The following is a 19308-nucleotide window of genomic DNA, read 5'->3' on the forward strand; positions in this document are numbered from 1 at the left end:
TGCCGTTATTTGAGCTGAAAAAATTGCTAAATTAGTTACAAGAACATGCTCTTTCGTATGATCAGATAAAAACAAGTATTCATTCAAAATTTTAGGACCCAATTTGTTCGAAGCGTTACGTCTGTTTCTCTGTGCTAATGCTTTTTCAGCTGTGTCAGTGCAAAACCAACTGATTTTCTTTGATTCAAAATCGTGAGATGAATTAGCAACAATCATCAACGACGCGTACAAATTTCAATGACGGCCTACTTTGCATTAACAGAATAACAAATGTTCTGAATCGTTTCATAAAAGTAAAATACTTTTCAAATTTGGGTGCTTTTGATTTTTAGTGCTGAACAACGAAATTTCCGGTTGGATTTATTTGAGAGTGTGCGGAGGAGGATTTCGATGTTTGTACACCACCAGGCGCGTGAAATATTTCATCTGACCATAAACAGCGCGGGCAGCCGCCGCCACAAGCCGTTCCCATTCCGTGTCTCTAGGCAACAAAAATTAACAAAAGAACAGAGAAGCGGAGTAAAAAAATTAGTATTTGCAAGTAAAAACGGTTCTGATTTGTGCTCAAAAACCCAATTCTCGTGCCCAATGGAGTGTGACGATGCAAGAGAACCGTTCTTTCAGCTTCCCAATGAGGTAAGTGCGAGAAAAGAGTCAGAAATCGCCAGATAGACTATCGCATAACGATTCTGCGATTCTAGAGTTTCCGACCTGATTCGAAAACCCGTTCACAATTTTGGTTAGGATAAAAAAAATCACATTTTTTGGTCGAATTCTGAATACATTTTCAATGTTTAATATTCGGATGTAGATAATGTTTTCTCATTCATTTACTATTCAGACATTCGAAAATCGTAATATTCATCACAGCCTGGATGAAAATGTGATAAAAGCTTTCAGCCTTGGTTCATGTAAACAAGTTTGCGTGCAGAACACAGTAAAAAATTTCCTGTTTCAAATCCTACACGCATCGAATTCCATACATTTTGCCTTATGATTGGAACGATTATTGCAATACGAACGCTTTATGTATCATTTTAGCATCGCTCCCAATCAAGGCGTCGATAGGCGCGTGGTGTGCGCTCGGGCCTGTCGATCGCAAAGTCCTTGGTTCGATTCCAGGTTGCCGCGTAAGTGTTTTTTGTTTTCAAATTCTGGTTTCATAAGGCAAATTTATGAATTTCAACCCGATTTCTTGTGGCGAATTTTCATAAGGGGTTCCTATGTTTATCGATAGTCCATTTGCCTGAGTGTGGAATTATAGTAATCCTTTCTAACTTCTTTATTCTTTATGATTTGACCTATATTATTCTTTATTATTCTTTATTTGGAGCAGGGAAAAGCCCGTTTGAGTTGAGCACCTCAGCTCTATCTCAAATGGGCGCAAAACCTCCTCATCTTTTAGTACCAACAGAAAAACATACAATCCAAATGATACAATTTAACTTAATAATATACACTTATTTTCTTAATAGTAACATAAAAACGATTTAATTTGCTAGCCTTAAAAAGAGTTCAACGAGAATTAACAACAACATGCAATTCTCTCAAGTTTTTGACGGGTTTTATGACTGAATCGTTTTTGACGGCTTGAGTGTGACTGAATGATTTTGCATGAAAAACTTGAGCATAAGATTTGAGAATCAAATCTCAAATAAGTTTGCTCTCGCATGAGATCTCACTTATTAAGATCTCTCGAGGATGAGTCTGTCAACACTGAGTATAATAAATCTGAGATGAATTTATTCCAGGTTTTATAAAAGAATTCGTAAACAATACAGTCAACTTTCGTTCGTTGCACTAAACCTGTAGCCCATTCAGTGAAAGACTTTCACTAATCGGGCTGAGTGTCAAATAACATAGAACAAAAGAAAAGCAGAGCTACCAACATTGATAAATTTCTCGCATAATCTGAGATAACGCCCTAAAAGCCATTGGTAACCAAGTCTCGCATAACTTGTGATCTCGCCCTAAAAGCCATTGGTAACCACGTGTGTAGTTCGTTGTTTCTGAGAATTTGAATGGAGTTACACGTTATTTAACAACGCTATTGTGAAGAAAGGATCATTCTCTACTTGCCAGTGGTGTTGGTTTGGATGTTTACTGATTAATTTGCTCAGAAACAATGAGCTACACACGTGGTTACCAATGGCTTTTAGGGCGTTATCTCAAATTATGCGAGAAGTGTATAACTCGTTGTTTTTGAGCAAATGAATGAATAAGCATCCAAACTAACACCACTGGCAGGTAGAGAATGATCCTTTCTTCACCATAGAGTTGTTAAATAACATGTAAATCCATTCAAATTCTCAGAAACAACGAGCTACACACATGGTTACCAATGGCTTTTAGAGCGAGATCATAAGTTATGCGAGATTTCGTCTTATGTCAGAAAATGACGATTGCCTTCGTTTTAGGTGGGCTATAGCCCCCTAACGGGAGCTCAATTAAAGCGTAGCCCACTTAAAGATAGTGCAACGAACGAAATTCAACTGTATCGTATTTAAAACATTTATGTATTGAGCTCTATTTGCGTTTTTGAAAGTTCATGCAATCCCTGGCCAAGATCACAGGGGTTGACGGTGCCAAAGTAGAAGGTGCACCATAATAATATCAAGCGTCTGTGAAACATATCACCTTCCCAATACTTTGGCTCACCTCTAACGGTTCATGATTTATCATAAAACGGCTGCATTCAGGCGGAGGATCAGTTAATGGGTTCATTCAAATATTACGTAACGCAAAATTTGCCAATTTTTAACCCCCTCCCTCCCCCACGTAACAGCTTTTGTATGGAAAATTTCAAATTTTTGTATGGACCGTAACGTTACGTAATATTTGAAGTATCCCTAATATGTTTCGGCATATCATCAGGTCCTCTTCGAACGGGGGGACCGTGAGGGCTCAGTAGTTACTTATAAACTAGTGCTGGTTGTTGATGTTTCAGTCCGTTTACACGAGCTGTAGCATCCTTTGTACTAATCAGTAACGGTGGTTAAGTCTCAAAGCTAACGTGTGATCAATTGTTTTATAATGCAATATAAGAATATGTGTTTGGTGAAACTCTGCGTTACACTCGTCGTTATAAAATTAGTGATTGTGAGGGTGCTAATAATGATGTTTGAAAAATGTATGGTGATGAAAATTGAAGTGATTGTGATAGTTTTGTTAAATATACAAATAATAATTATCTGAACCCTACCAGTTCAACAATGGCCATAATACATTTTGCAATCATTTCTCTGAATATAAACGCAATAGTGTTTACACATGCATGATAAAAGTGTTTATAATGACAGCGAGTGCAGAAGAATGGATCGAAGTGATTTTTTTACTGTAACTTTCTTGATCGTAGAGCTAAATTGTAGTTTGAATAGTAATGACTCTACAGCAATAAAAATAATGCACAATTTAAATTGAATTTCTTTTATGATAATAGATGGTATATGGTAATAACAATGAATTTATATGAAAATGGTGTGATGTAATTTTGATGAAAATTTGTAGCTGTGAGTGTGAAAAGTGACATAATGGAATGTATATCTGAAGTGTTTTACGAAAGTTGATGAGTGATAATCGGTGATATACGTGATAGTGTCGAAAATAAAAGTGTCGATAGTGAGTGATGAAATGAAATGGAGAATGAGGACCTTTTAATAAAACTATTTCGTTCCTCACTTTAACCACTCTAGTAGCATTTCAGGTCTTATCATAATTTGATAGTAGTCTGAACTACAAGACTGCAAAACTACGGTAAGGGCTGATTGCTGCTAAGGTACACAGTGACCATTTGAGCAACATTGCTTAGGAACATGGATCTAAATATGTAATCCGTAAAATGAAAAATCAGAGGGGGTTGTGTACAAGACACGACCGCATGACGTTAACTACGCCAAGTGATTTTTTGCATTTGAATTTTAGTCGAATTTCATAGTTGCAGCCTTCTTTTAGTTCAAACTCTAACATAATATCGTGACGGTCCCAACATTTTAGATTTTCAATTGACACCCAATATGTTGCCGTAATATGTAGTTAACATCAAAAGAAGAATGAGCGAATAAGTTGAAAATGAAGCTGAAACCCAAAAGAATCGTGGAAGACAATATGAACGAGTTTGGTTGCGTAAGAAAGGGGTCGACATTTTCCCAATTTTCGACAGTCTATCGTCAAAAATCAAAAGTTTTCTCCATTTGAGTAAAATGTTGTATAAATTTCCGACCGATTGGTAGGAAAATATTGAAAATCTACCGATAAATGGCTAGGTTATTACCATTCAAAATCTTACATAATATCGTGACGGTCGCAACATTTTAGATTTTCAATTGACACCCAATATATTGCCGTAAGACGTAGTTAACGTCAAAAAAATAGTAATGTAGATTCGTTTGCTTTTATTTCCTTAGGTATGGCTCGAAATATTCGAAAAAGTGGACACACCCCAACTACGCGATCTATCACTCGTGTGCAAACATTGGAACAGTCTTATTTTTAAGCACATGACACATAGATTCATGCTGAACTTTGACCTTGATCAGCGCAAGTATCCCCGAAGAGCGATCGGTATGGTACCGGAAAGGACATATAAAAATCTATGCCTTAATTCGTTCAAGTTAGACAGTCCGGTTTACCTTTTGGACACCGTTAAACAGCTGGCTGTGAATTTGGTGTCGCTGAAACTGGACCTCGTTTCGCTTGAATGCCAGACTCTGGTGCAACTGTTGCCACTGTGCACTAGAATGACAGAACTGCGCATCAAGGCTAAGTATTTCGAGTGCGATGACACCCTCTATCAACCCAGGCCATTCCTCTCTACGGTCAAGAGTTTGAGTTTTGATGTGGAGAACTACGTCTCGACATTTAGCCTGTTCAGCTTTGAGATGTCATTCCTGCGTATGTTGCCAAATGTGCAAAAGTTGCAATTGGTGATATATCGTCCGTTGGATCTGGGTCTGCTGGTATGGATGGCCCCTCGCCTCGAGACCCTAAAAGCAACTGTATATTGCAATGCAATCAACAATTTCCTGGGAGTGCGTCTGCCTGTATTGAAAACGTTGGATCTTACCTTGCTACAGCCGGAGCAACAGTGGCGTAAGAGAAGAACATTCCATGCGAGATCCTTCGGGGAATTTCTGCGTGGCTGCATCATGCTGAAGACCGCTTTGCTCTCGTTTCGCTGTGAATACGACCAGCAGCTATTAACTACCATATTCACCAGCCTCCCATGGGTCGAAAAGTTGCAGCTCTCTGGCGGGTTGGCTACTGAAAGGTTCTCACTCAACGGTATGGAGCGAATGAAAAAATTAAAGGTAATACCAAAGCACTGTTTGTTCATATTTATTTGACCAAGTTTCTTTTGCAGGATCTCTCATTGCACTGCTTACTCCTATTTCAAGAGGAACAACGTATTGTGCCAATGCCAACGGTGGAAAAATTCTCATTATGCTCGTTCATAAGACCGAATAGATTCAGCGACGTTCTGAAACGATTTCCGAACCTCAGAACGCTATCGTTTCGAATGCATGGCGATGAGTTGCAGTCGATCAACGAAGCCGTGCCACTGTTGGAGGATTTGTCAGTCGATATCGGACGCATCACGCCTGATATGATTAACCATTTGCAACAGTTGGATGGCTTGAAAAAACTTACGATCGATGCGCACATGATTGCTAGGGTAAGCATGACCTTCCATATCTTAAGATGATTCTATGATGTTCCCCGGAAAACCGTCGCCCAGAATTTTACTCATCAAAATTTCACTTCCTAGAAAAAAACAATCCTCCGAATGCACCATACACATATATACAATCAAGTTTTAAAAAATCTTGCCAAATATAGATCTCTATTAGTAGTTCTATAAAAATGTCATGAAAAGGACAGCATTAATATTAATGATTATTACGTAGGATAAAAAACTTCTTGGGCACTTTCATGATTCACTTTGGCATGGTGGAGTTTCTCCTCCGAGTAAAATTCAGTATTCGAATACTTTTGGAAAGGAGGACATTTTCAGCCCAAAGGAGGACGGGAAGACATACGATAAAAATAGGACATGTCCCTCCCAAACGATACCATCTGGTAAGTCTACCTGCGGGGGAGTCAGTAGCATTTGATCTGATGATTATGTTGCATAGGGTAGGGTTCCTTATTTCGCCATACGTGATATTTTTTTTTATTTTCAAATTTACTTATTTACTATTTCAAGTATTACTTATGTGTTTTTTCACGATTTTCTCTAGGAATTTCATCAGAAATTTATTCAGTTATCTGCCCAAATTTTCAGTTATTAGTCCGGAAATTTCTAAATGAGTTCATTTAGAGATTATTTTTCAAGGAATTACTCCACGAATTTTCCAAGGGAATCTCTCCAAGAATTTTGTTTAGAACACCTCTAGAATTCAACCTTGATTTTCTCAAGGAGAGCCAGATCAATGGAATTTCTTCAAAGATTATTTCATTAATCATCTGAATTACTCCGAATTCTCTCTAGAAATTTCTAGAGATTTTCTTTGATATTATGTTTTGGGATTTTTATAAACTTCCAACTAGAAATTTCTCTAGAGATACCTTCAGAAATTGATTTATTGATTTCCTCTAACATTTCTACAAAAAAATCCACAATTACCAGCACCGCATCATGTTCCAGTAGTCCGCTCAAGAGTTTAAAAAGTTAGGTAATATGAGTAAATACAAAAAAGATTGTGCACAATATAATTCAATTTGTCGGTTTAAATCGTCTATTCACTATTGGCTATAGTTTTCATATTTACTTTGTCTAAACTTAACTTTTTTCGGTGTGAGCGGGCTACTGGAACATGAGCGGATACTGGTGCACTGATGGTAATTTTTTTAGATTCTCTCAAGTAAGTCTTGAGAGTTTTTTTTTCTGGAGTTCTTCCAGGAATGTCTCCAGGAATTTTTTCTGAAAAATAAACCAGTGAGGTAATTTTAAAGAAAATCCTAGAGTAATCTCTGACAAAACTTGTGTATGTTTCAAAGGAACAAGGATCGCTGGAAAAACTCCTGGACTCTTGAGGAAGTTTTCGAAGATTTTCTAGATAATTTGCTAACATAATCGAACAAAAATCAATCGAATCTCAGTATTCCACATGATTTGATTGTATAAAGAAATTTCCAAAAAACATTGGACAGAATCTCTTTAGAAATTTGTTAAGGAATGATTGGAGGAATTAATGGAAAAAATTCTTTTGTATAATTTGGTGGGAATGGCAATTTTTTGAGAAATTTATTAAGATGTTTTTGATAAAACTGCATAATTGAATGAAATGTTGGAAAATTCATAGAAAATAAATAGATCTGTTCGAAGAACCCATCAAGGAATTTTGGATTTCTGGGAGGAAACGAGAATGAATTTTTGAAGAAATCCACATGAACAGGAGGTATTCTCGCAGGGTTTCTTAAAAAAAATATAAGTTATTTTTTCAAACATTGGAAAAATAAAAGGAAATGCTGTACAAATCTTTGGAAGATCTTTTAGAGTAACTACTGGAAAATTCGGTTGAAGAATCAGTTGAAAAACATCTGTAGGCAATCTGGATAGTTTTGCAAACAAAAATCAATAAATACCTGAGGAACTTACTGGTGGTAGTAGCTTTGGAGTTCTCAAGGATTTCCTGGAGCAAATTCTTCAAAACGTCCTTTGAAAAATCGCTGGAAGAATTTCTGGAGAAAACCCTGTATTAGACCCTGAAAAAAATCTAAATAAAATCACTATGATAATTGCTGAAGCTTCTCATCGGAGACAAAGTTCTTGAAGAGCCTGTTGAACCCGTTTTAGTGTCAGAAGGTTTCTTCAGAGCCTGTATAGTTTTTCAGCTGGATTCAATACAAGCAGAACGAACAAAAAAATATATAGGGGTACCGGGGGCAGTATGGACACCCGGGGCAGAATGGACACCCCCTGTATCTTTGCATAGGCGAATACTTTTACACTTTCAATGCAAACAATATTTCAGTTGCCGATCGGAAGAGTAAACTATCCACTAAAATTTCAGAAAAAGTGTTCAAAACATTGATTTTAAAGCGAAAAATTGAGCACGATTTTATTCGGTTCGAAAATTATAACATTCACACCTCACTAAATAGGGTTTCAGAAGCAAATGACTGCAAGTTGACCGATAATGTAGCTCTTGATTGAATCTTCAATTATTTATGCTATATTCAAAAATATAGCAGATTTTTTTTCTGGTACTTTAAGACATTGAAAAACTTATATGGAAATTTCTTATACTGTTGGGGCAATATGGACACCGGGTGGCTAAGTAGAGCTGGCACTTCAAAGAGGAAGAAATATAACTTCAAACACAAAATTATCCAAAAATATTTAGCATTCAATGCAATAATTATGAAGTGGAACCACAAATCGGTTGAAAATCGTCAATTCTTGATTAAAACTAACCTGGAGGCAATATTGAAAGCATCCCTACGAAAAATGTCGTATATTGATTTTAATCATATTTTCAGTGGCACAGTGACCTGTCACTATGGTTTCCTGAATATGTACTTCATTTTCCGAGGTTTTGAGAACGATCGCAGGACAATTTTCCTATAAACATTGAGGTGTCCATACTGCCCCATGGGGGTGTCCACTTTGCCCCGCTAGCTTGATGGCGACTAGCGGGGCAGTGACCCGACGAATTGTAATAGTATACAGGAGAAACTGAACATGTTTGCAATTGTTTTCATCGCACAGAAACTCCATCAAATAATTCGTTGGAATTTCTTCAAAAATCCTGCAAAAAAATCTTTCAAGAAAACTTTATAATGTGCTCTAAATATTTATATGAATGATGCCACAAAATATCAGTTGGAATTTGATCACATAAATTTTCAGGAATTGGCTAAGAACTAGAGAGAAGTTCTCTTTTCTCAGAGAACCATGAAAAACCTTAACGTATCAAAACCCCTAATAAGAATAAGAAGTATATTGAACAGATGATAAATAATTTAATTTATTTTTCAAGCTACCTGCTTATCTTGTTTTTTTTTTGTCGAATCGAGAGTAGGACAATCCTTTGACTGTACTACCCATGTCTTACCTGTTCTATCCACTTCCGGCGCCACTGTTTGACATCAAATGTATCTTGATGTTAAACATTCAAAAGTATTCAAAATGTGAAAGTTTTCGAGAATTCACATATGGCCAGATAGGGAACCACTATAGCCATAACTGGTACACTTTCCCTACTCCTTTTTAGCAGAAGCAAAATGTGCGTATATCGCCTCTACATTTGTACTCTTATATCTCATGATAAACGATAGCGTGTTTGCTGGGTACCCGTGCCCTAACTCCCAGTGTTTTCTTGTGGAAGTGCAGAGGACTCTTCGGCTTTCATACAGCAAGTAAACACGTCAACATTTTTCACCCATCTCCAAATTGGCACTTACACATTGAGGATGCTACTGATCCCGAGTAGCGTCTGCTGATTCCCTGTGTAAGTTACAGCTATTCTTGCAATAACGGTGTAGCAACTGCGTGCGGTCAATCATCAGGTATCAGGTATCAGAAGGCCGGCTCCAAAGGCACGTTCCCCACCAGTTGGGAGATTTGTGCCATCGCCATATTTGAGCCTATTTCATCATCTACCCGATGGGAGAGGAAAGGGAAGGGAAAGATGGGAGGAAATAGGAGTGGGTCCCTTGAAGAGGGAAGATCGCATAAGCGAAATGAGAGCATGTAGCTCCATACCACAATGGGTTCGAACAGCGCCCTAAAAAGGGCACTGCAAAACGCGTGAGCGTAAAGAGAGCCTATAGCTCATTACCACAGCGGGTTAAGAATAACAGGATGTCCTGAAGATTCAGGCTTCTGTATTCAGTTTCACTTAATAAGTGTTTACCAAGTAATTGGAATCGCATTTGCGCAAAAACTGGACAGTTACATATCAGGTGATACGAAGTTCCATAATCGGAGTCACAACTATCACACACAAATGAGTCAGCACGCTGAATATTTGCCATGTGATAGTTGAGTCGGCAGTGGCCTGTCAACGCTCTGACCAAGAGACTGCAATTCTGCTTTGACAGATTTGTTAAATACTTCGCCACCTTTGGAGATGGCTCAGTAATATACAATTTTGTTAGACGACACGACTCCAAACTATTCCAATATTGCTTGTGCTGAGTTGCCGCCCAAGAGTTTATCTGAAGCTTCACCCAGCACTTCGAAATTGGAATAGCCGGCTCAGGGCCAATGAAGTCATGCGATGCTCCATCGCGAGCTAGCTCATCAGCCAATTCATTTCCAGCGATGGAAGAATGGCCAGGTACCCATACAAGGTTTACAGAGTTGACTGAATTCAGTTCCTCAATTTGAGTTCGACATGCGATAACAAGCTTCGACCTTGAGTTGGCCGAAGCGAGAGCTTTTATAGCAGCCTGACTATCTGAACAGAAGTATATGACTTTACCCATTACGCGCTGTTGAAGTGCTGATTGCACTCCACACATAAGAGCAAATATTTCCGCCTGAAAAACGGTGCAGTTTCTACCAAGTGAGTAAAACTGATTCAGCCTTAGCTCACGAGAATATACTCCTGCACCAGCTCTACCTTCAAGAAGGGAGCCATCAGTGTAACATACTATATTGTTTGATATACTTCTTTCCAAATAGCCAGACGTCCACTCTTCCCGTGAAGGGAATTGTGTGGTAAATGTCCTGTAAGGAAAGTTACAAGCAATTGTGAGATCACTTGGAGCAAGGACAATTTTGTCCCAATTCACCAAAAGTGGAAACAACGAAGTGTGTGTAGATCTACGATTCACTGGATTTTTCTCCAGTAGATCCAGTACCCATAAACGGTAAGAGCAAGAAAGTGCTTCTTGTTTAAGATATATGTGTAGTGGCGCAACGTCGAAAAGGGCCTCGAGCGCTGCTGTGGGAGTTGTAGAGAACGCACCAGACATCGCCATCAAGCACATCCTTTGGAGATGGCCCAATTTTGATTGGATTGTTCTCACTTCGCCCTTTTGCCACCACACAAGACATCCATATGCCAATATTGGTCGAACAACTGTTGTGTAAATCCATTTGATATATTTGGGTTTGAGGCCCCAAGTTTTACCAAAGGTTCGCCGGCATTGACCGAAGGCCATGCAAGCTTTTTTGACTCTGAAATCAATGTGAGGTGTCCATGAAAGTTTGGAATCTAGAATGACTCCGACATACTTTACTTGATCAGTCACATTAATCTCAGTGCCAAAAAGACGTAAAGGTCGAATTCCATCGCGGTTTCGTCTTTCCGTAAAAAGAACAATAGATGTTTTATTCGGGTTAACCGAAAGGCCATATTGGCGACACCAACTCTCGACTACCTGAAGAGCACTTTGCATCAGGTCGAATAGGGTGCTTATGCACATACCAACTATCAGAGCTAGATAGTCGTCGGCAAATCCATAAGTTGGAAAACCGCAATTATTGAGTTGCCTCAATAGCGTATCTGCTACGAGATTCCACAAAAGTGGTGACAAGACTCCCCCTTGGGGGCATCCGCAAACACTCAATTTTCGAATCGCTGATTGACGCAATGTCGAGAAGAGATGTCGGTTTTTGAGCATTTGATGAATCCAATTGGTAATCATTGTAGGTAGCCCATGGTTTCGTGCGGCTTCCAATATGGCATCGAAAGACACGTTATCAAAGGCACCCTCAATATCCAAGAAAACACCCAAGCACGATTGCTTCTGAGCGAATGCTTTCTCGATATCGTATACAACTTTGTGTAAAAGAGTCACAGTGGACTTTCCAGATTGGTAAGCATGTTGATTCACATGAAGAGGCATGTTTGCCAAATAAACATCACGGATGTGATGATCGATAATCCGTTCCAGACATTTCAGAAGAAAAGAGGTCAGACTGATTGGTCTAAAACTCTTCGCTTCCTCATACGACGCACGTCCTCCTTTTGGGATAAACTTTACAGTAATATCACGCCAGGATTTGGGAATGTACCCGGTAGCAAAACTGCTTACAAGTAGCTTTTTCAAAACATGTTTGATAAACTCAAATCCCTTTTGGAGCAGAACAGGATAAATCCCATCCGCTCCTGGAGATTTGAAAGGAGCAAAACTATTAAGTGCCCATTGAATCGATTCAGTAGTTACGATACTGCGAGCCGAGGCCAGAGACTCGTAACTACATGAAAAGACATTTGATTCATCCGTAGATGCTATGTCCACACATCCGGGGAAGTGTGTATTGAATAAACATTCTAAAACTTCTTCATCGGAAGAAGTAAAGTCACCATTAGGTAAGCGAATTTCGTTCACTTGGAAATCCTTAGATTTTGCAAGAATTTTGTTCAACCGACTGACTTCACTCAAACTGGAAACATTTGTACAAAGGTTTTTCCAGCCGGATCGTTCAGCAGAACGAAGAGCCTTCTTGTAAGCCTTGCGAGCTGACTTGAACGACTCTGATCCAGCTGAACGGCGTCTGTTCCAACTCCTTCTACATTGTTTCCTGAGTCTAGTCAGATCGGAATTCCACCATGGGGTCCCTCTTGTAGTCTTTACAGACCGCAGAGGACATGCTTCTTCAAAAGCTTCCATAATGTAGGATGTTGTAGTATCAACGGCATCATCCAGATCACTTGGATTTTCAATGGACGGAGAATATCCATGAAATTTGGTCGCAACCAATTCAATGTAGAGTTCCCAGTTTGTTGACCGGGGATTCCTAAAACGCAAAGTCTGCGCAGTTACATTTGAATGTTCAAAGAAGATGTAGCGATGATCAGATAATGATTCCTCATCTGATACATGCCAATTCGTCAACTCGTGACTGATTCTATTCGAGCAGAGCGTTATGTCTAACACTTCTTCTCTATTAGAAACCATGAAGGTTGGGCGATTGCCTATGTTAAGTAATCCAAGGTCTGTACTACTTAAGTATTCCATCAGACTGGAGCCTCTCAAATTGATATCCGAGCTGCCCCAGATGATGTGATGAGCATTGGCATCACTGCCCACAATCAGCGGAAGGCCTTTTGTTACGCAGTGTACGACAACTCGTTTGAAGTCATCCGTTGGGGATGGTTCATCATGTGGTAAATATACCGAACAATAGACGTATTTCCTGTTGAGGTCACCAACAGAAACATCGATTGTGATAGCACATACATCTCTGGTAGTTAACTCAGAAATGAGTGTAGCAACGATTGCTTTATTAACGAGCACGCATGCGCGGGGCATGGAGCGCGAGTTTGCCATTTCAAGCTTGCTAAAAGTAGCAAAAACTGGGTCCACAAGGTTACCTAGATAGAAGTTCCCTCTACGAAAGTAGGGTTCTTGAACTAGCGCCACTTGGGCTGCACCATTTTGCATGAGTCTGCAAAGATTGATCGTTGCTGTTCTTTTATGCTGAAGATTGATCTGAGCTAACCTAACCGTAGCCACTACCCAAACTAGGCAGGATTAAGCTTTTTGCAATCTCAGCACGAAAAAGACCAGCAACGAAAAAACCAGATCGGTATCTATTTAAAGTCGCCAAAGGCGAAAGAGCACAGAATACACTGTGTAAAACGCATAATGCGAATCCATATAGGTGATAATTTAAATTAAATGTCAACATATTCATAATCCCACCCTTATTAAGCCTCAAGATAGAGACTGAAGAAGGGCAGCCGATTATCTCGGAGAAACACAAGGTCACCTGCACCATTGCTCCGGGTAGCACAGGAAGGACTCAATACTGTGGAGGGCGCCCTGGTACCCCACAGGCTCCGTTTGCGGTTAGGTTTTATTTAGACCCCCCTAACCATTCATTCTTAGGCACGGTACGCATCACACCATAAATTAGGGGTCACCTGTGAGGTGGACTTTTACCACCGGAACAGGCAATCCGTAGTGTTAATTCTTAGCCAGTTGAAACAACCGCTACCGACACTACGCGGCTATCTAGGCTGCTCGGGAAACGATAGCGTGTTTGCTGGGTACCCGTGCCCTAACTCCCAGTGTTTTCTTGTGGAAGTGCAGAGGACTCTTCGGCTTTCATACAGCAAGTAAACACGTCAACATTTTTCACCCATCTCCAAATTGGCACTTACACATTGAGGATGCTACTGATCCCGAGTAGCGTCTGCTGATTCCCTGTGTAAGTTACAGCTATTCTTGCAATAACGGTGTAGCAACTGCGTGCGGTCAATCATGCTCATCTTAGATGAATCAGCTGGAATTGGAAATTGGAAACGGAATTTTGGGGATTAGTTTTCTGGAGAATGTTATAGAATCCTCAAGATAGTTTTATCATGCTATCAATTCTTTCTTATTTCCTCAGACCAACTTTCGTTTGTTCCGCTCCATCATCGCTCTGCCGGAGCTGAAAAGTTTCAATATAAATACCAGATCGATGATTCCGGCCAATATTGCCAGTTCAGTGGCCGCATGCAACACTTCTTGCAAGCTCGTACTGAACGGAGAGACGGTCAAACCGGCGACGAGAGTTCGTCGATCAGGGGTGAAACGAAAACATCCGGTTGCTGCATCGAGTCCCAAGAAGAACCAATCGGTTGAGCAAAGCGTGAACCCGATGGACGAAACTCAACCTTCTGACAGCAGTGCCAGCACTAGTGGTTGTAGTAGTTTTGCAACCAGCTCATCGGATACTAGTCATGTAAGTTTTTCGGCGGTCAACAGTTCGGCGACGAATGGAGAATGTTCCGATGGAGTGATGCAGGAGTCAGGAGTTGGGGCTAACGTAACATTGGCCAACGGCGAATCTAATGATGCTGAATCGATCGTTGAAGCTTCAGGTTCTGGAAGTGATGAATCGACGGTAAGTCTGGAGCCTACAGATCACAGCTATTGTTCGACATCTAAGTAAATTATTGTGCTGTGGTCCAGCCTTATGTTTTGTGTAAAGATGATACATTTGGAGATGTGTGATTGATGTTTTTGAAGATTATTTATGTTTTTATTTTGTAATGTTGTGTATCATTGTGATCTCTATAAATTTTTTCAAATGTATATTTCATTTATTAATTTTGTCGAGCAATTGCAAGGAAGTTTTCCTACGTTGTTCTCACCCACAGAACAAAGTCTACCTTGTTTCCATATTTTTAGAAAATCAGTCATTTTCTGAATCATACAAAATCAATTATCAACAAGATAATCATCACTGTGGAATGTCGATTCATGCCTCTTTTGTGCCTTGAAAGTGCTTATACTCATATACTTTAAATAAAAACAACTGATTTGTAAAGCCTAGTTTGCGTAGTTTTTGTTGAATTCAGAACATTTTTATTATCGTGATTCGTCAACATTCGTATTGATAAAGCGGAGAGAAAAGCTTGACGTAAAATTTGAACGAAGCGTATGTCAGAACGGCGACGCCATATTGGTCACGTGGCGTAACTTGGGATTAATAGATTGAATACGATTGTATTTATGGGCCATCCTAAGCCGAATAGTTAGAGTCCGCTGCTACAAAGCAAAGCCATGCTGAAAGTGACAGGTTTCGATTCCCGGTCGGTCCAGGACCTTTTTGTAATGGAAATTTCCTCGATGATAAATGACAGAATTCACAAAAATGTTACAGTAAACGGGCATGAAAAGGGCGGTCCATTTATTACGTAAGGCTATTTTTGGGATTTTTCAACCCCCCCTCCCCCTATGGTAAGATTTTCTGTATGAAAATAAAAAATAAATTGTATGGCGCGTAAGAAATCTCAATACCCCCCTCCCCCCATAAACCCTTACGTAATTATTGGACGGCCCCAAACGAGGTCGAAGAGGACTTGCTAGCTCTTTTTCTTCTTCTTCTTCTTTCTGGCGTTACGTTCCAACTGGGACCAAGCCTGCTTCTCAGATTAGTGTTCTTATGACCACTTCCACAGTTATTAACTGAGAGCTTTCTTTGCCGATTGACCATTTTTACATGTGTATATTGTGTGGCAGGTACGAAGATACTCTTTGCCCTGGGAATCGAGAAAATTTCCTTTACGAAAAGATCCTTGACCAGCGGGATTCGAACCCACGACCCTTAGCATGGCCAAGCTGAATAGCTGTGCATTTACCGCTACGGCTATCTGGGCCCCACTTGCTAGCTCTTGGGGTTTGCGAACGCCGTGTGCTAAACTCTATATTGAATTGGTTGCGACCAAATTTCATGGATACTCTCCGTCCATTGAAAATCCAAGTGATCTGGCTGATGCCGTTGATACTACAACATCCTACATTATGGAAGCTTTTGAAGAAGCATGTCCTCTGCGGTCTGTAAAGACCAGGGCCGTCCATTTTCAATTCATTGAAAGCATTTTCAGTCCCCAACTGACTGACTCAAGCTTCTCTTTCGATTGAAACTCTACTGTTTCGTTTCAATCCGACAAACATTTCCTTCCATCGCAGCAAGCGTAGTCTTTCATTTCTTTCGTGCTGCATGTGCGTCGCGCGTTATTTATCAGAGCCTCACCGCAGCGAGCTGGTCTTTCAATCGGTAGTCTCTAGCTTTAGGAGCTGAATAATTCAAATGAACGGCGTGGTGGTCTGCATACTTTCTCTATCTTAATTTATTACCTAACAAGTTATATACATTGCAAAAAATATGCAAAATCCAATTTGAAACATTTTGATAGATTTCAATGCATTCAAATGAAACGAAATTCTTACTCTTTCATTTCACCTTTCTTATTCGCTGCTTTCAATAAGGTAACGAAACGAATGAGTGGCGAAAGAAGAACGAAGCGACGTAGTTGTTCGTCACCATCGAGACGACGCAGCCAAGCCTTCGTGTTTCACAAAATGCTTTCGAAAATGCACAGCCCTGGTAAAGACTACAAGAGGGACCCCATGGTGGAATTCCGATCTGACTAGACTCAGGAAACAATGTAGAAGGAGTTGGAACAGACGCCGTTCAGCTGGATCAGAGTCGTTCAAGTCGGCTCGCAAGGCTTACAAGAAGGCTCTTCGTTCTGCTGAACGATCCGGCTGGAAAAACCTTTGTACAAATGTTTCCAGTTTGAGTGAAGTCAGTCGGCTGAACAAAATCCTTGCAAAATCTAAGGATTTCCAAGTGAACGAAATTCGCTTACCTAATGGTGACTTTACTTCTTCCAATGAAGAAGTTTTAGAATGTTTATTCAATACACACTTCCCCGGATGTGTGGACTAGCATCTACGGATGAACCAAATGTCTTTTCATGTAGTTACGAGTCCCTGGCCTCGGCTCGCAGTATCGTAACTACTGAATCAATTCAATGGGCACTTAACAGTTTTGCTCCTTTCAAATCTCCAGGAGCGGATGGGATTTATCCTGTTCTGCTCCAAAAGGGGTTTGAGTTTATCAAAAATGTTTTGAAAAAGCTACTTGTAAGCAGTTTTGCTACCGGGTATATTCCCAGATCCTGGCGTGATATTACTGTAAAGTTTATCCCGAAAGCGTCGTATGAAAAAGCGAAGAGTTTTAGACCAATCAGTCTGACCTCTTTTCATCTGAAATGTCTGGAACGCATTATCGATCATCACATCCGTGATGCTTATTTGGCAAACATGCCTCTTCATGTGAATCAACATGCTTACCAATCTGGAAAGTCCACTGTGACTCTTTTACATTCGTTCAGAAGCAATCCTGCTTGGGTGTTTTCTTGGATATTGAGGGTGCCTTTGATAACGTGTCTTTCGATGCCATATTGGAAGCAGCACGAAACCATGGGCTACCTACAATGATTACCAATTGGATTCATCAAATGCTCAAAAACCGACATCTCTTCTCGACATTGCGTCAAGCAGCGATTCGAAAATTGAGTGTTTGCGGATGCCCCAAGGGGGAGTCTTGTCACCACTTTGTGGAATCTCGTAGCAGATACGCTATTGAGGCAACTCAATAATTGCGGTTTTCCAACTTACGGATTTGCCGACGACTATCTAGCTCTGATAGTTGGTATGTGCATAAGCACCTTATTCGACCTGATGCAAAGTGCTCTTCAGTTAGTCGAGAGTTGGTGTCGCCAATATGGCCTTTCGGTTAACCCGAATAAAACATCTATTGTTCTTTTTACGGAAAGACGAAACCGCGATGGAATTCGACCTTTACGTCTTTTTGGCACTGAGATTAATGTGACTGATCAAGTAAAGTATGTCGGAGTCATTCTAGATTCCAAACTTTCATGGACACCTCACATTGATTTCAAAGCCAAAAAAGCTTGCATGGCCTTCGGTCAATGCCGGCGAACCTTTGGTAAAACTTGGGGCCTCAAACCCAAATATATCAAATGGATTTACACAACAGTTGTTCGACCAATATTGGCATATGGATGTCTTGTGTGGTGGCAAAAGGGCGAAGTGAGAACAATCCAATCAAAATTGGGCCATCTCCAGAGGATGTGCTTGATGGCGATGTCTGGTGCGTTCTCTACAACTCCCACAGCAGCGCTCGAGGCCCTTTTCGACGTTGCGCCACTACACATATATCTTAAACAAGAAGCACTTTCTTGCTCTTACCGTTTATGGGTACTGGATCTACTGGAGAAAAAACCAGTGAATCGTAGATCTACACTAGCGTTGGGCGAATTTGATCAGAACATCGATGTTACTAAATCGATTCAAATTCCATATGTCGAATCGATTCGCCGATTTAATCGAATCATTTGAATCGATGTTTTTGAATCGATTCGATTTTAAAATTCACAATTCACAAAATTTACAAAAACAAGGTCTTAAAATAAGACCAAACGTAATTGCATTTGGTAATTAAATTCCTTGAATTAAAAACGTTTGAAATTAAAAAATATACATAAACACCTCAAGGTTAATTCAAAATAAGGTTTATGGTTCTTCAACTCATTAAAAAATTCTGATTAACTTCGTCTTTTTGAATCGAAACAAAAAATCGAATGAAGAAAATCGATTCATTCCATTTTGAGTCATCCCAACATCGATTCAAAAAATCGATTAATCGGAACGAAAAAATCGATGTTCATAAAATCGATTCAAAATCGCCCATCGCTAATCTACACACACTTCGTTGTATCCACTTTTGGTGAATTGGGACAAAATTGTCCTTGCTCCAAGTGATCTCACAATTGCTTGTCACTTTCCTTACAGGACATTTATCACACAATTCCCTTCACGGGAAGAGTGGACGTCTGGCTATTTGGAAAGAAGTATATCAAACAATATAGTATGTTACACTGATGGCTCCCTTCTTGAAGGTAGAGCTGGTGCAGGAGTATATTCTCGTGAGCTAAGGCTGAATCAGTTTTACTCGCTTGGTAGAAACTGCACCGTTTTTCAGGCGGAAATATTTGCATTATGTGTGGAGTGCAATCAGCACTTCAACAGCGCGTAATGGGTAAA

The 19308-nt window shown here is 39.9% G+C and overlaps 1 protein-coding gene across 1 annotated transcript; it reads left to right on the forward strand.

Annotated features, from left to right (window-relative positions):
* Window positions 1–426: 426 nt before the first annotated feature.
* On the forward strand, window positions 427–15222 carry LOC5566292. The gene is made up of 4 exons (XM_001650597.2): window positions 427–636; window positions 4404–5306; window positions 5360–5671; window positions 14294–15222. The coding sequence occupies exons 1-4, from the start codon at window positions 589–591 to the stop codon at window positions 14837–14839; spliced, it is 1809 nt and encodes a 602-aa protein (XP_001650647.1). The 5' UTR covers window positions 427–588; the 3' UTR covers window positions 14840–15222.
* Window positions 15223–19308: the final 4086 nt, after the last annotated feature.

The sequence above is a fragment of the Aedes aegypti genome, chromosome 2, assembly GCF_002204515.2.
Source record: "Aedes aegypti strain LVP_AGWG chromosome 2, AaegL5.0 Primary Assembly, whole genome shotgun sequence".
NCBI classification, from domain to species: domain Eukaryota; kingdom Metazoa; phylum Arthropoda; class Insecta; order Diptera; family Culicidae; genus Aedes; species Aedes aegypti.

Coding starts and splice junctions, on each gene's coding strand:
- LOC5566292 (XM_001650597.2), top strand. CDS start 589: ATGGAGTGTGACGATGCAAGAGAACCGTTCTTTCAGCTTCCCAATGAG. Junction 637..4,403: donor TCTTTCAGCTTCCCAATGAG/GTAAGTGCGAGA, acceptor TTATTTCCTTAG/GTATGGCTCGAAATATTCGA. Junction 5,672..14,293: donor ATGCGCACATGATTGCTAGG/GTAAGCATGACC, acceptor TTATTTCCTCAG/ACCAACTTTCGTTTGTTCCG.